At 46.2% G+C, this 15,598-nt stretch overlaps 1 protein-coding gene across 2 annotated transcripts in view; it reads right to left on the bottom strand.

Moving 5' to 3' along the window:
• Nucleotides 1-15,598, bottom strand: part of LOC141744611 (putative cation-transporting ATPase 13A5) — a 35,084-nt gene that overhangs the window by 17,627 nt on the left and 1,859 nt on the right. Inside the window, exons 2-13 of one of the 2 annotated variants that reach the window (XM_074590944.1) lie at nucleotides 11,679-11,852; nucleotides 10,409-10,555; nucleotides 10,115-10,185; nucleotides 9,958-10,038; nucleotides 9,335-9,404; nucleotides 7,049-7,183; nucleotides 4,695-4,767; nucleotides 3,772-3,903; nucleotides 2,993-3,163; nucleotides 2,603-2,760; nucleotides 2,149-2,337; nucleotides 1,838-1,899 (exon numbers count right to left, since the gene is read on the bottom strand). In XM_074590944.1, the coding sequence (XP_074447045.1) occupies nucleotides 1,838-1,899; nucleotides 2,149-2,337; nucleotides 2,603-2,760; nucleotides 2,993-3,163; nucleotides 3,772-3,903; nucleotides 4,695-4,767; nucleotides 7,049-7,183; nucleotides 9,335-9,404; nucleotides 9,958-10,038; nucleotides 10,115-10,185; nucleotides 10,409-10,555; nucleotides 11,679-11,852 (1,463 nt within the window). The remainder of the gene's footprint in view (nucleotides 1-1,837; nucleotides 1,900-2,148; nucleotides 2,338-2,602; nucleotides 2,761-2,992; nucleotides 3,164-3,771; nucleotides 3,904-4,694; nucleotides 4,768-7,048; nucleotides 7,184-9,334; nucleotides 9,405-9,957; nucleotides 10,039-10,114; nucleotides 10,186-10,408; nucleotides 10,556-11,678; nucleotides 11,853-15,598) is intronic. The other variant, XM_074590945.1, reaches the window with a different exon arrangement.

Below are 15,598 nucleotides of genomic sequence, written 5' to 3'. Positions count from 1 at the left end.
CTGGCTGACAAGCTGTGTCTGCCAGACCACAACACAGCCCGTTACCATTTAGGCTGGCATGTTAAGGAGAAATTTAAACAGATTTTATTTACCTTTGATCACCAGTAGCGTCCCCTGTTACTAAAACAGGCGCAGCGAAATGCATCTGGAAGCAAGCAGTGTGAAGGCTCGCAGCTCTATTAAATGGAACAATGAATCCAGGACTTGTTGTCCCTCTGGGCCATCAAAGTCTGTTCTGTTTCCAGCAAATTATACCTTGTTCTCAGCCTGGTCATAATTGGCTTATTAATTAATTAATACTTGAGGACACTGTGAAACTGCTAAAAACCACATAAACCCAACAAACATTTATATCTTATTAAATGTACAATAGGATATTTTGCAAGTTCAATGGAATTCCTTTACTGTCATTGCCTCGCAGTATTCAGCTTAGCTGACAGCTAGTCTTGTAATATGTTTAAAGATGTGAATACTTAAGAAAGAGTAATTATGCAAATAACTAAACGAGATCAATGCAGACAGCAATAGCTCCTCCTTGCGTTTTGGCAAGCCACCAGCACTAGTTCCCAGCTGGGTGCAGATTGGCCGTGTCTGCAAAGACAGCCTTATGTTTTGATCCCTTGCAGAGGTGTTGGGGTTTTTTTTTTATTACATGAATTTATTCTGATATATGGATCCAGTTTCGTTCTGCTGCTCACGTGAGCAGGTACTACCTGCAAGGCTGCCTTGACGGGAACCATTCTGGCACTACCATGAGCTGCCTGCCTTTGGTGGGCTCCAAACCTCTTCAGCACGCAGCAATTCAGTGAGACCTGCCTGCTGCGCTGGAGGGGGGCCAAAAAGAGATGTGCCTGCGGTTTGGTCCCACTGGAAGAGTATTTTACTGGTTGACACTTATTAATCTCTTCTCATTAATTTGCATCAGATAGTAATTTTCTCTCTGTCCTTTGAGGAAGTATTGGGAATGTGATTTTGGTCCTCTCGCAATGAATTAAACCTTTCATTCATTATGGCATGATTATCTCTGTGGTGTTGAAGTATCTGATATATTAACAACTACTAATGAAACCTGGGAGTTGATGTGGGGTGTGTGATTTGTTCTGGCCACTGCAAAAGATTAATATTTTGAGTTTGGCATAACGTGCACTGCAGAGCTGAAGTCTGTTATCGTATTACAGTAATACGAATTGAGTGGTATAACTCTCAATATACTCATGTTTAATGTTTATATAGCAGATATTTCTTGAGGATTTCAATGGTCTTTGGGCTTGGAATTGAGATGGAGCCTGCCATGGGTTTAAGGGAGTCCCTAAGGACATTTGAGCTGCGCAGGTCTGATCTGTGGTCTCATGGATTTATTTTCATAGCATTTACAGAAGTAGGTGAGATTTGACAGGCACCAAAGTTGGCAACACTTAATTTCAGCAGAAGGAGCATTATCCTAACATTTAAGTGATGAAAGGTTTATTGACTAGATTAAGAATATTTATTGAACTGTGCTGAGAATGACATAATTGAAAAGCTCTGTGCATATTCTCCAAATCCCCTCGGGGTAATTAAAAGCACTCATGCTGCTGCTGACTTCTGTTTGCCTTGAATTAGCAGCAACCTTTACAGCTTTGCCTGCCACAGCAGCGCCCAGGTGCCCTCCTTGGAAGGAAGGGGCTGAGCAGGGACACCCATTGCGCTCTGCCTCCCCAAATGCACCCAAACAGCTCTTGCTGCCTGCTATTTGCCGTCTCTCCTTATCCTGTGCAGCTGCCTCCCTCCTAATTAGATGTTTGGGCAGTACATTCACACTGGAGATCAGTTCTTGCTAAATGAAATCCTTCCTTACCGGCTTCCCTCTGAAGGGATGATGCCCCACAGGTCCAGTCCATCTTCTGTCAGCGTGCCTGTCTAAATTTAAATAAATATCTAGTTACCCTGCTATTGCCCACCCTTTCCTCCTGCCACGTCTCCAGAGGTCCTTCCCCAGCTCCTGGGCAGGGTAAGGAAAGCCTCCTGCCCACAGTGCGACCCTGCTGCCTGCCCACCTGCGGGGGATTTTTCCCTGGGGTTAGATCAGGGCAGATGGGGTGGAAAAAGAAAATATCTTGTGTTCCTAGCAGCCCCCAGCACCTTCCAGTGCCCCAGGAAGCGCCTTACTTTGTCAAAGCAAACAAGGTTGATCTGCCCGCAGATATTAATCCTCTGTGGGCTGATGCAGAAAATCTTCTTTTTCTTCAGCCTCCTCTGGGCATAGACAGTGCCTGTTGTCAAGGCAGCGGGGATAGTGGGAGGCACAGGCACAGTGAGGAGGAGGAGGGCCATAGCCACCACGTCTGCCATCGGCTTCTGCAAATAGTGACAGCAACAGGGGTGGTGGGGTGGGAACAGCCTCCGCGCCCTGCTCCACTGCTCTCGGGGGGTCCGACCCTCCTGCCCAGCAGCAACGCACCCCAAGCTCTGCCCCTGGGGACGACAGATTTATTATGCTTTGTTCTGTCCATCTCCCCGCCTCCACCACCATTCCTGGCATCTGAAAACTCTATTGCAGAAGTGAACAATATTCCTAAAAGTGACCGAGGGCTCAGAGCTGGCACCTGAAGCAGGTACTGACCTTGTGGGACACAAACACACACACGGTGTAGATGAGTCCAAACACACCGATGACACAGAGGCCCACGATGAACTTGAAGGCATCTCTGTAGAGTTTGAAGTTCACTGGCTTGGGGTAGAGGATGGATCTCACCAAGTCACCTTTAGCTGTATTGAACCCTGCATGAAGACGTGCCATACATTGCGTATGTGACATAACGGCGTCATACAGCATTGGTGCTATGTGGGGACAGGTAACATTGCACCAGCCTTAGCCATCAGGTGGCAACAAGCACTTCTCAGGGACGGCAGATCTGTGCTGGACTTGAACTACAAAGAGAAACCAGCTCTCCCACCAGCCTCTGTGGTTGCCCCTTTCCCTCTGCTGGCTAGCAAACGATAAAAGAAATACCGGTTTGCAGCACAACAGCTCTCGCTGGCCCTCTGCCCGTCGGCTTCGTCTGTATGACTTCTGTCCCGCAGAAGAGGACGTGTCTCCGATAATCCTCCATGCTGTGGGTTTTCCAGGGCATCGGACTCTCCACGAGGGGCAAGGGGGTTTTAGTAACCGGAATGCTTTCACCTATGAACAACAGCGTGCAGCTTCACTTAAAGGGGATTTTAAACATCTATCAGGTTCTGCATATTAAAAAGTGACAGCACCCTTTAGGTGCTCAGGTTTGCCTGACTAATTAGCTGCTTATGTACTCACACATGTGGATTTATGGTGACAGCCATTATAGTTCTAGTTTCAGAGTGCACCAGATAGCTTCTCTGAGCCTTTTTTATCAATGGGCTTGGGCCAAATTTTGCTTCTGACAAGTTCATGCCTTGTAGCGGATCAATGTTTAGGTGTAACAGTGACCCCTGTGCTTGCTTCAACAGAACCACTGCAAGAACAGAATCTGAAAACTCAAAAAATACATGTTCAGTGTATTTGGGTAGTTTCATTTCCTACTCCTGACAGTATATTAATCCCACTTGTTTTCAATGCGGATAGAAATGCATATTACACAATGGCACTGTTCAAAAGCCCAAGACAACTGTGAATTATTCAAGCCACAGTTTTTCCACCTCCTGCTGCAAACCATTCTAATAAATAGTAAACAATTCGCTGTCAGAACAAATAGAGACATCTCCCTGGCAGACAATCTGCACAGGGCATTAGCATTTCAAACTCCACGGCTGCACCTGTGAGCATCCCTTCATTCACAATGCAGCTTCCATCAATCAGCACAGCATCACATGGGAGAGAGAGCCTTTTGCCATCTAAAAGAAACATGTCTCCAGGGACTAAGTAACGAGACTCCAGCTCTTTGCAACCTGTAGAACAATACAAAAATGAACTTTATTTGTGCACAAGTTCTGGGCAGTTAAAAAAAGTCTCAAGGCACACACGTCACCGCCAAACTTCTACACTGCATGATTTAGGGCCAGTGCTTCTTAGAAAAAATACCAACTGAAAAGCACTAGCACAAAGATTGTTCCTCGTCTAAACATCTCCCTCCAAGTGGTTGTCTTCAGTTTTATTAGACACTCTGACCAAGAAAACCTATCCAAGGCCTTTACACCTCCCATCACCCTAACAATGGCCCATCTCAACATTTTTAGGAGGCAAAAACAGCTACAACCCCTATTTTACAGGCAATGAACTGAGATGCAGGAGAGAAAGTGCACACCTTGGTGGGAGCCATATATCTACACTCCTTGAAAATCGTTCACAAGCTACTTGACAAGATTGTGAAAGTAGCCTATAGCAGGGCAGGGAAGCAGGGCTCAGAAGGCCAGAGTTGTTATCTAGTTGCTTGTTTGTGAAATTAAATTTTCCAAGCCATTCTTGACTCTTAACACAAATTACTAGGTTCACCTGTATCATTACAGATGCCGCAGATACAGATGATAATGATTCAGATGCATCATTACTGCGGCACACAGGCTGTGCCCACACTTCTCGCTGCCCTGCCCGGCTCACCTCCCTCTGCCCCGTTCTCCCTGCAGCTTGCCCTTCATGTTTCAGCTGTAGAAATCAACAGGAGCTGTGCAATTCCAGATATATTTCAACATGTTAATTAATTATACAGGCTGGTGAGGAAAATGAGACGCGGATGACTCACCTTCGCTCTTCGTGCAGAGTGTAACTTGGACTTTGTTATGCTCCTCAACCAGGTCGTGCAGCTTGGTAGACTGCTGTTGATGGGAAAGCAATTGCAGTGTTGAAACACCAATACTCAAGCGAAGCAGGTTACGATTCAGCGCTCGTGCTAACACCACAGAAACTGAATTCTGCTGAGTTATCCAGGGGAGGTTTCACATCGCTTGTTAGAGATCAGGATATGAGCTCATCGAGTTAACCTCGAACGAGCTGTCGTGGGAACATGGACCTAATTTTCTTTTTGCTTCCGATTCATGCTGCTGTATCTCCCTCAACCTTCAAGGGGCTATTCCTACTTCATGTCAGAGTAAGTCTTCTCAGCAGCAACACTGCTATCTGCAGTTCCTTCGTAGAGGGTTTCTTTGTGCTCAACAGTTTTACCCTTGCTAGGAGGCTATCAACAGGACAACCAAGTCACAAAGACTATCGTTACAACACTGCCATTGCAAGAAGAAAAACAGAAATTCTAATTTAGCTGGGTGTCTGTGCTTTGCCAGTTTTTGCAATCTAATTCAGACAATTACATATCCTGAGATAATGATGAAGTCAACTGTCATTGCAAGGCCATCAGAAAGAATGCCTTATCTTGATTTAAAAGTTGTAATTGCAAAAAACTAATCCCCAAGTGTGGATTTCTTCATTAGCATTGTTCATGCGAAGATGTCAAGCCAGTTTGAAGAATATCTGGAGGCCTCAACACTGTAATTCTTCCTGCCAAAATTATCAGTCAGCACAATAAAAATGGCCTTGCCAAAGAAAGCCGAACAAACCATATCCGTTCTTTGTTCTCTGCGATACCAGGATGGACACCAACACTTTAAGCACGAAGGTGCGCTCAAAGAGATGCAAGTGCTTGTTCAACATGGGAGTGCTAGTCATCCTACAGATATTAGTCAGAGAAACAAAAACGTGATATGCAGCCAACACACCTGCGCTGGCAAAAGCCCCAGCTCTTTACAAAGCCCTCGCTGAGATCAGCATGAGGGCTGGAACAAGGCAGCGGTAGAAGCGTGCCCTTGGCAGGGCCGAGGGTGGGCAGGAGTGCCTCCTCAGCACCGCGGGCACACACTGCCCCAAGCCCTGCCAGCCCGGGGGCCTGGGACCGATACAGGGAATGTGATGTGGGCTTCTACCAGCCCAGGGAAAAATCAGAGTCCATTCAAACAAAAGCCAGCTCCTGGAAGGGCTCATTATTCCCTCCTCCTGGGCAGCACTTCACAGAGCAGTTCGCCATGCCACCTTCTCAAGAAACCTTTCGAAGGGCTGAATCTTGCCCTTCCCCAGTATTTCAGTGCAGCAACAATGATCGTAGCAGTGAATTTGGAGGCAACGTGAGCCGTGCCTGGCTCTGAAGCAGCACAAGAGCATGACAGTCAGGTCAGTTCACCCCAGACCTGCCACCACCTCTAATCTCAGCACACCGTCTGCACGAACTGTAATTCTCAGTGCTGGCCGCTAACCCTCATATTTTTCCTGAAGATTAACAAAACATTTACCAGAACCCAGGAATCCCCATTTTTTTTTTCCTTTTAAATCTTGACAATGCAGAGGAATGTGATACCTAATAATCCAGACCTGAGAGACTAAAACATTGCTGGCCAGGCTGCTCCTCTTCCTACCACTCTTTCCGATCTGTACTTTCATTCACATAGTTTCTCTTTTTTCCCTATTACGTACTTTCTCCATGTGATTTTTGCCTTCCCTGTATCTTTAAAGTGGACTCAGAAATCAAAGAAGAGTTTCCCAACTCCCAGCGAGAGTGTTCTGCGTTTCCAGCAGGAGGCTCATCGGGGCTGCGTGAGGATTCTCAATGGCAGGCAGACGATGCTGGAGGCTCAGCTCGATCTATTTGCCTTTGCCATAGAGACTGAGGGTTTCAGGTTTCCACAGGTCAATGCTTTGGGTCAAAAAGTGAATGAGCTGAGAGTATTAGAATCATAGGTATCCAAGCAGCTGTATCTGTGACAGAGGTGTTGAACAAATTTGAGAAATAGAAAGTCATGTTTCTTTTTGCTGTTAAGACCTGTTATTTAGCAAACCTTAAGAGGAGTGAATCATCGTGAAATGACAGTGGGAACTAGACTCATGGTATAGTCCACCTTCATAAAGTCTTACAAACCCCAGGTATCAGACTTCAATCTTCTTTAATTCTTGGGAAGTTCAAGACCCAGGTATGACCCTTTTAACTCTTCCATAGAAATAAATCTCTAGTAATACAGCAGAATACACAGCAATAAGAAATAACCAGAAAGAGCATATAAATCATTACTTGTGTCTGTGACAGATGAAACTGCTAGCAGTGGGCAGCAGACTCACCTGTCTGAGGTCGTACACGGTTAAGCCAACAGAAATGATCGACAGGATTATGATGGCCACTGAATATTCAGTGTAGCCTTGGCTCAGCCACAACGTGAGGGTGAAGGCTTGGAACACATAGAAAGGGTTTAAAATCTGCAAACGTAAATGTAACGTGCATCAGGGCATGGACATAACACATGTCAAGAGAGATCGAGTGTGGGAAGAGGTGACAACATTTCATTACAGCATCCAGGAGTCTTAAACACCAATTTAACGGGTTGTTTTGCCATCCCAAGGCAGCATTCTCTCATGGCTGTTTTACAGCGTTAATAGCCTCCAGCTCTGAACTCACCAGCTTACGCATAGTTCATGGTGCTTGTAATTAAAAGCTGTTGCTAACCAGTCACAATGCAGCTGCAACTGTACTAGCAACTTCAAGTCAGACTTAAGGGACTTTAAGTCGGTTGGTTTCCCACCGTAGCCATCTATCAAAGGTGACTTGAATGTTTCTGATGCCAAGTAATTGCTACTCAGGAGACACTACCCAAATGTAAAAAAAAAAAAAAAAAAAAAAAGACTGAATTACCATAAAAGTCTTTGATACTTTGTGATTTAAGAAAGTCACTGTGAATATAATATTTATTTGTAAAAAGAAAAATAGTAAAGAAGAACTAATGGTCTCTGGGGACGTCAGTAATCAGTCTTAGACTACAGCTAAAAATGAAGGCTTGATTTCCTCATACTTCCATACTTTTAGCTACTCTACATTGTGTCAGCCTTACAATACCAGTCATCACTCACTCTAATGTGTTATGCTAAAAGAGGCCACAAGCCCCACTGAAGTCTGAGACTATAATTTTGGTTATTGCCTTATCTAACTAACAACAAAAGAATTAGATGAAGTTTTTCAGAGATTTGCCCACCTTGTCTGAAGGAGTGACAGCCTTTTCTGTAGAACTGGTATAACTAAAATAGCCACTGAGAGCTTTCTGCATAAAATTGGAACTGAAATGAATTATTCATCTGACAAATTTGGTCCCTCAATGAAAATTTAATACTTTCTTCGACATTCACTAGGACAAAGAGACAGACACTAAATCAGGGTGCCAGCCGTCAGACACCGAAGCTGTATCTGGACTGAAATACCACAAGCTTATGAGGACCAGTCTGCCTCCAGGCACCACCATTAATATTTCAAACATGAAGCTTCAGCCTTGGATGGAAGTGCAAAGTTCAAATTAAATAAACTTTTTAGAGTGCTACGCTGGAGTTCTCTTCAAAAACATCTCCAGGGGGCACTGAAAGGTTGGTAACATCAAATCCAACCAATTTCAGGAGCCCTGGAGCTTTTTGTGTATTTTGTAGGGTTTCAAAGAAACTCCACTTAAAGTTCAGACACATGCTAGCTTCAAGTCTCAGCATTCACAGCTCTTTTCCATTTTAAAGACACGCATGTAGTGTCCATAATCCACTACAGCGACCACAGATGACATGACAGTATCCTGTATGCAAAGCCTCTGCTTACAGGTTGGCATTTCTAGATGCAAACTCTACATGCAAGTAACCACCCATATGTGTCCCTCCTCTTATCCACAAGATATGTTTATTTTGTCCTCTGTAGAGGAAGAACAGGTTGCCCAGAGAGGTGGTGGAGGCGCCATCCCTGGAGACATTCAAGGCCAGGCTCGATGAGGCTCTGAGCAACCTGACCTAGTTGAAGATGTCCCTGCTTACTGCAGGGGGCTTGGACTAGATGACCTTTAAAGGTCCCTTCCAACCCAACACATTCTATGATTCTGTGAACAGTCTTGCATTGTGTCCTTACTCATGCAGGAAAAAAATTGTCTTGCGTCTATATCATAAGAGAAAAGGAAGTTACTAGGTGAACAAGGCAATTAGAAAATAGGAATTTTGCAAATATTTTCCTCCCTTCTAAAGCACGCTCCCAATTCACACTGCTGTTGAGGCCACAAGCAAGCTTGCACAATGCTTTGTACTACATTTGGACTACTAAAATGAGGCTATTAAAGAGGAACAAGTGTGTCTTAGTTGTAACAATAAAATATGCACTGCAAATCATTATCAAGAGCCTACATGAAAGGAGAGAGTTACTGATGTGGCTACGGTCAGTCCTAGCAGCGGCAGAAAGCATGAGCACTCCAGGTGAATGTCACCGCTCGGACACGAGGCAAGATGTCCCAGCTCATGGGAGATGTTCAGTTAGGAATAAAGGGCCTAGAGCAGAGGAGGAAGACATCAATCCCTCCCACTACTACCGACCAAGCGCTGGTCGGACTTACTTACCTCTTTAAAAAGTAACTTCCAAATAGGACGAATTTCAACTTCGATAGCATTAGGCCCACACACCAGCTGCCTGTAGGAAGGTAGAGAAGGGTTTCCCATGTTACAGGTCAGTCACTTAGGGTAGGACTTACGTGGAAAACTGAGCATCCAAATAACATTAACACCTATCTAAAAAACTAAGCCCTAGGGGCAGCATATGGCTGAGCAGGATAAATAAACCTGTCAGGAAGATATTATACCCGAGAGGACTTTAGACAGAGGCAGAATTTTACTGTATCCTTGACGAAAAGATCATCAGTTTGCTGCTAAACTTTGTAATGAGTTTTCCAGAGGGCTTTTAAGGACACGCTGGCAAAGGAAGACAGTCACACCTTGCTGTGCCCTGAATCCCAGGTGGAATCGGCGGCATTTTCCCCAGATTTAGCCTGGCCTCACTGAGAAGACAATGAGCTCAACAGAGTGTAAGGGATAATGATTTTGCACCTTTCCGAGTGCCACCCACACAGTTTGCACTGCCGCACTACTTAGGTGAGCGGCAAGAAGCTCACGTGAATTTGAAAGGAAGAATTGATAGGTCACACTGCCACAATTAGCTCATACGTCTACTCATATGTAGACCGCACCTGATCTTCTGTTCTTCCCTTGTGAGACCAGCTCCAAACTTGTGGTGTATGCTGTGACATGTGTTGCTGTCTTCTAATGATCTAGGAAAACAGGAGAAAGTTCAGACAAGGGAGTCCCCTACCACAAAGGATTTTGTAACAGGCTGTTGACACTCACCCAACTTTCTTGAATTCTTTTACAGAGAAGTCCCAAATGTAACGGATTTTCTGCACCTGGATACACCTCACCTGCAAGACCAAATAGCAAAAATTCCTTTTGCCATTCAAGGAAAAACCATCTCACTGTTACAGAAATGCTTCACCATATTTTAGGAGAAAACTTGAGCTTATGTAAACAGAATTTGCAGAAAGGTGCTGCCAGAGCACCCTTGGGAGCCTCCAGGTGCCTTGACTCCTATTTTCACCCACCTCCTCCTTGCTATCTTTCTTCTCCCTTTTATAGACGACTCACCTTTAACTGTGGCTTCATTATGGCTTTGTTTATGACAGAGTCTTTATCAGCTACAAGAGGACCATCTGAATTACTACCCACAGGTAGTGCCAATGTGGACAAATCAATCCAGGTCACCTTCTTCCATGTGTATCTCTGAAACTCATCCTAGAGAAATAGAGTACAGTTCAGTGACAAGCCGTAAATGTTGCCTGTGATAACGTTTCCTGACTCTGAGAAGTATATAAGAGATTCTCAAGAGAACTACAGTACCGTGGCATCATTGCAACCATAGCAAATGTAAGTCCACAGTAACAGGGATGTTGGTATCAGTGTGTTAGTACCTATCAGGAAAGCACTTCGAAGTCAATCTCACAAGCATCTCCATTTGCTTTAGTTCATGCTGCAGAGCAATTTCAGAGAAGATGAAATTAAACCAGAAGATGCGCTTCAATAGCTACTGGATGGATATCCAGTCTGTGGGAGCAGACTCGAGCTAGTTGGAAATAAAAGCTTTCTGAAATACTTCTGGTGTGGACATTGAGCCCTCAGAAACAGCTACTTTGCTCTACAAAACTCCTATAATGGTCTGTCATTTGGTGTACATCCATAGCCAAAAGCAACTCAGCTTTACTGCAATACGTGCATTTATTAGACTGAATTGTCCGTTAATCCGTTTAGTCTAATGTAATTAGTTACAATGAGCAACAGATTACTCAGTTAGTGGTTTGAGTGCGTTTATTTTAGGAATATCATTGCAATGTTGAACGTTAAGTGTCTTAAGCATTTGCTGTGCTAGAATCGGGTTGGGTTTCAATTTCCAGTCATGGAGCGTTAGGATATAACGAATGCCTGAAACCCAGCTCTCTAAAACCCATCTCCTAGGTGTTCTCCAATAACTTGAAAGCAGAAAGGCTACTAAAAGCCACAACTTCTGAAGATGATCCCTCCGTTGAAGCCAGGGGTCTGCACCCCATGCCCATAAAGGGAGGGAAGAGGCAGAGCCGTTTTACAGAACAGAGAGCAGCAGCAATGCCTGAAGCCTGCTTGGCACCCAGCCTTCAGGCAGAGTAGCTGCGCTCTTGTTAGCGTAAACGCGGTCTTTTGCACAGTATTTCAAACTCTGCAAATAAAAATGGTTGGTCCTCTGAAGCTTGATTCATCCCTGCTGCTCCACTTCCAGAAGTGGGAAGCGTTATTAACCTGCTACATCACCCGAAGGCAGACGGGCTGCCCTATCTGTGAGAAGAGTAGGTTCTGCAAATAACAGTGAGCAGGAGGGTTCACCTACTGTTGTTCTGAGCAGAACAATGTCCGCTTCTTCCAAGCTGCAGCGGACGCAGTTTGCCCACACATCCCACTCGGGCTTCCAGTAAAACAGCAGCAGCAGAGCTCCACAGGACAAGATGTATCCAGCAATGCACAAGACCCTCCGCCAGCCTTGGGTTTTGTAGCCAAATATCTCCTGTACAGCCAAGAGAAAGCGTTCTTTGTTAACAAGTTTGACCTTGGCGATTGTTCATCAGGAAGTGCAAGTTTATTGAAAAGAAAGGCTGGTGACTGAAGCCCTCCTCCATAACTGCTCAAGGTCACTTTTGGATATGAGAGCTTGCTGATTGGTAAGATGTAGTTAAGAATACAGAAGAGCTGCTGAAAGGAGGATGCTGCTGTGCTGCTGCTGGCAGAGAAGTGTTCTCACATCAGCTTTCCCAGGATTAATGAAGAAATAACTCCAGTCTGGAGCTTTTACCATCAAGACTGCAGCTGACCCGTCATGGTAACACTTCTCTCTCTGCGATGCTAGCACCAAACAGCCCTGCCTGCCACCGAGGAGGCTGTCTCCATGTGAATTCAGTGCTGACTGCTGAAATCTACCTTGCAGCAGGGGCATAGAATCTGCCTCAGGGAAAGAAAAATACCAAGTGCCGAGCAACGCCTGTCAGGTACCAGGTACCATACCTACTGGTGTGTTACCTTCCACCACGTATGCCTTATCTTGAAAGCAAATATGGAAGGGCTTTTTTTGCTCTGTAAGTTCTCTTCCTCCAATTTATTACCCAGGTCATTTGTCAACTTCCCTACTTGCCCTTTTATTTTGATAGCCCCATAGTCATCTACTCAGTGATGCTCCAGTGCCTGTGAAGGAGATTAAGTGCATAGCTTTAGTTTTTCCCCTTGAGAAGAACTTTGGATTTTTGAGCCCTTTGGTTTGCTTTAAACCTGCCCATGGGGCTAACAATACCTTTAATGCCTGTAGTGTAACTGGATCCTTCTCTACATGCTGGGTGCTTTCCCAGCCCTCTCAGCACCCTGCAGGGCACGAGGGAAGAGGGAAGATGTTCCATCCATAGCTGATGGTACACAGCACCCTGGGATGCCAACCCTTTGGACATGTCACCCGCAGCGTGGCTACAGCTCTCACAGCAGTGTTGGTAGGTGCCACCCTGGCCCTGCAACCCTACCTCTGCCCCCTCAGCAGCCACGGGTCTTTCCCTTTCTGCTTCTCCACAGGCACCAAGGCAGGAACCCAGCCAGCTCCCACAATGGGGCTCACTATGTTTAAAAGTTTATTTGAGAAAAAAGCTTATTTGAGAGAGTTGGGGTTGCTCAGCCTGCAGAAGAGAATGCTCCGGAGAGACCTTATAGCAGCTTTCCAGTACCTAAAGGGGGCCTACAGGAAGGATGGAGAGGGACTCTTGATCAGGGAGTGTAGTGAGAGGACAAGTGCTAACAGTTTTAAACTAAAAAAGGGGAGATTTAGATTAGATATTAGGAAGAAATTCTTTACTGTGAGGGTGGTGAGACACTGGAACAGGTTGCCCAGGGAAGCTGTGGATGCCCCATTCCTGGAAGTGTTCAAGGCCAGGCTGGATGGGGCTTTGAGCAGCCTGGTCTAGTGGGAGGTGTCCCAGCCCACGGCAGGGCGTTGGAACCAGGGGATCTTTAAGGTCCCTTCCAACCCGAACCATTCTGTGATTTTATGAAAAGAATTTTGGTTTAAGACTGAGATGAAAACCTAGAAAAAGAAATGTAATTTATTGTGTTGCACCCACTGCTGAAAGAAATAAGTATCTATTGCTTTCATCAGGTGTCTCCATTCCTGCTGCAGTGGTCCATTTGTTCCCCTATACAGGGCACTTCCCAGGCACCTCTCAGCTCTCCTCCCTAGTCCAAAATCCCAGGTCCAGGCAATCCCTGCGACTTCACCCTAGGGCTGACGGCGAGGGCAGGAGAGCAGCCGCGCCCAGGAGCAAGCGAGGAAGCAGCAGCATGGCAGGCGAGCCTGGCCCATCGCTCTGACACCGGCAGAGATGCTGCCAGATGCCCACTGCTCAGGGGTGCTGCAGGACAGGCCCGTGCAAGGAGATGCAGGAGCAATCCTGTGCCATCACCGAGGTGAGATACCCGGCCCAGACCACAGATAACAATGACCCACCCACAGGGCAGCGGGTGCATGTGGCACTTGCCCCTGAAGAGGTATCGAGTGACCCTGCAGGCACAGGCAGCAGTGGTAAGTAAACGTTCTTGTACATCTACTTGTGACTACACTGAATGCTTTTCCAGAATAGCTTGTCAACTAAAGTACACAATGTGATGGGATAGTGTAACCTATTGACATGGCTCACGTAGCTGAGAGGAGGGGGGAGGAAATGGTGCTTTAAATTAGACAAAAAAGAATAAGAACGAGGAAGTCCCACAGCTGAAATACACATCAAAGAAATGCCAGAAGGACAACACGTGCTTTACAGGATAGAGTCTGCAACAAAGCAAAGCTCCTTGGAGAGGGCTTATACAAACAATTGTACTGGTTTAACTTCAAATGTAATTTTCAAGTGATTTCAAGGCATTGCAGTAAGCACCTATTTAGGTTTAAGAGACCAATTAACTTGATTTATCTGAACTCTGATCATAATCAACAAACTAAGCTGAAATCAATGCAGCTCAACTGAAATCAAGCTAACCATGCAGCCCTTATACCAGGTTAGCAAAATCCATTTCAAACCAGCTCTGTAGCTTTTAGATGTGCAGCCCTGCTGTACACAAAATATTATTCCTTCAGAGGCCACAGAAGTTTAAATCAATAAATACAAACGGTGTTTTCAGAGTGGGAGGACAAACCACAGCATCCACAACTAAGAAAATTCAAGGAGATTTTCATTTACTTGCCCTTTCATAGCAGGATTTTCATAAATACACTCCAAATGCAGGCCTGGAAAACAAGGAGCCTGTTATGAGGGAGGCTGGAATGACAGGAGGTGTGTGGGACCCCGACTCACCCATCACCCCACAGGGACAGGAGAGCAGCCAAATCAGCAGCCAAAGGTGGAAGGAAGGCTAGGAAGAGCTGTGGCGATGGGGCTGGACGAGTCCATGGCCAGGAGTCTCCCAGCAGGAGTGTTTGGGCATTTCTAGCATGAGCCAAACAGGGGCAGTTGCCAGCAAGTGGAGCTGTAGACACAGCCGTATGCCAAGCACAGCCACTGAGGAACCCAAAAAGGCATAAAATGGAAGACATGATGGAAGAGAATCAGTAGAAGTATATTGTATATGTCTAAGTGGGGTGGTTTACATAAGTGGGGTGGTGCTGTGAGCTCCTGACGTTCCAGGTGCTGGGGAGGTGCCCCTTCCTGCAGACTGTGGGACCCCAGGACAGCCGGGTCATGCCAGGTCCTCAGCACCGTGCCGGCACAGAGCCAGGCAGGATCCCAGCCCTGCTGTCACAGGCAGGAGCCCAAGTCCCCCGGGGCAGAGATGGCCTGGCTGGTGCAGTCACTCGCTGTACGGCTGCAACACGTGGCCCATCAACCGGATCGTGCTACGCAGGCCGGGTACAAAGGCAGCCTGTGCTCCGAGAATACACACCGGGCATTCACACAGTGCTTAGGAGGAAGCACTGAAGCCAGAGCTGAGGGAACTTATGTTCACGGCTGATTTACCCCATTGAGCCCGCCTGCGGTAAGAAGGGTTTTCCAAGAAACGCAGTACCTGCAAACAAGGCTGTGCCAGCAAACAGAACCGCAGGAGGACGTATTGTGAAAAACACCGCTCAGCCCCATGCAGACAACCTTGCACAAGGCAGGCTGCGTCGGCAGCACCCAGAGCAGAGCCAGGGCCCTCCTCTGCCAGCAGGGTTGCAGCCACAGGCTGGATGGGGCAAGAGAAGTTTCTCTAGAAGTGGGTACAGCTCACCCAGGGTGCGCAGGCTCCCAG

Source organism: Larus michahellis, chromosome 6, assembly GCF_964199755.1.
Source record: "Larus michahellis chromosome 6, bLarMic1.1, whole genome shotgun sequence".
NCBI classification, from domain to species: Eukaryota; Metazoa; Chordata; class Aves; order Charadriiformes; family Laridae; genus Larus; species Larus michahellis.
The sequence above is the reverse complement of the archived record's forward strand: the minus strand, read 5'-3'. Positions and strand labels throughout refer to the sequence as shown.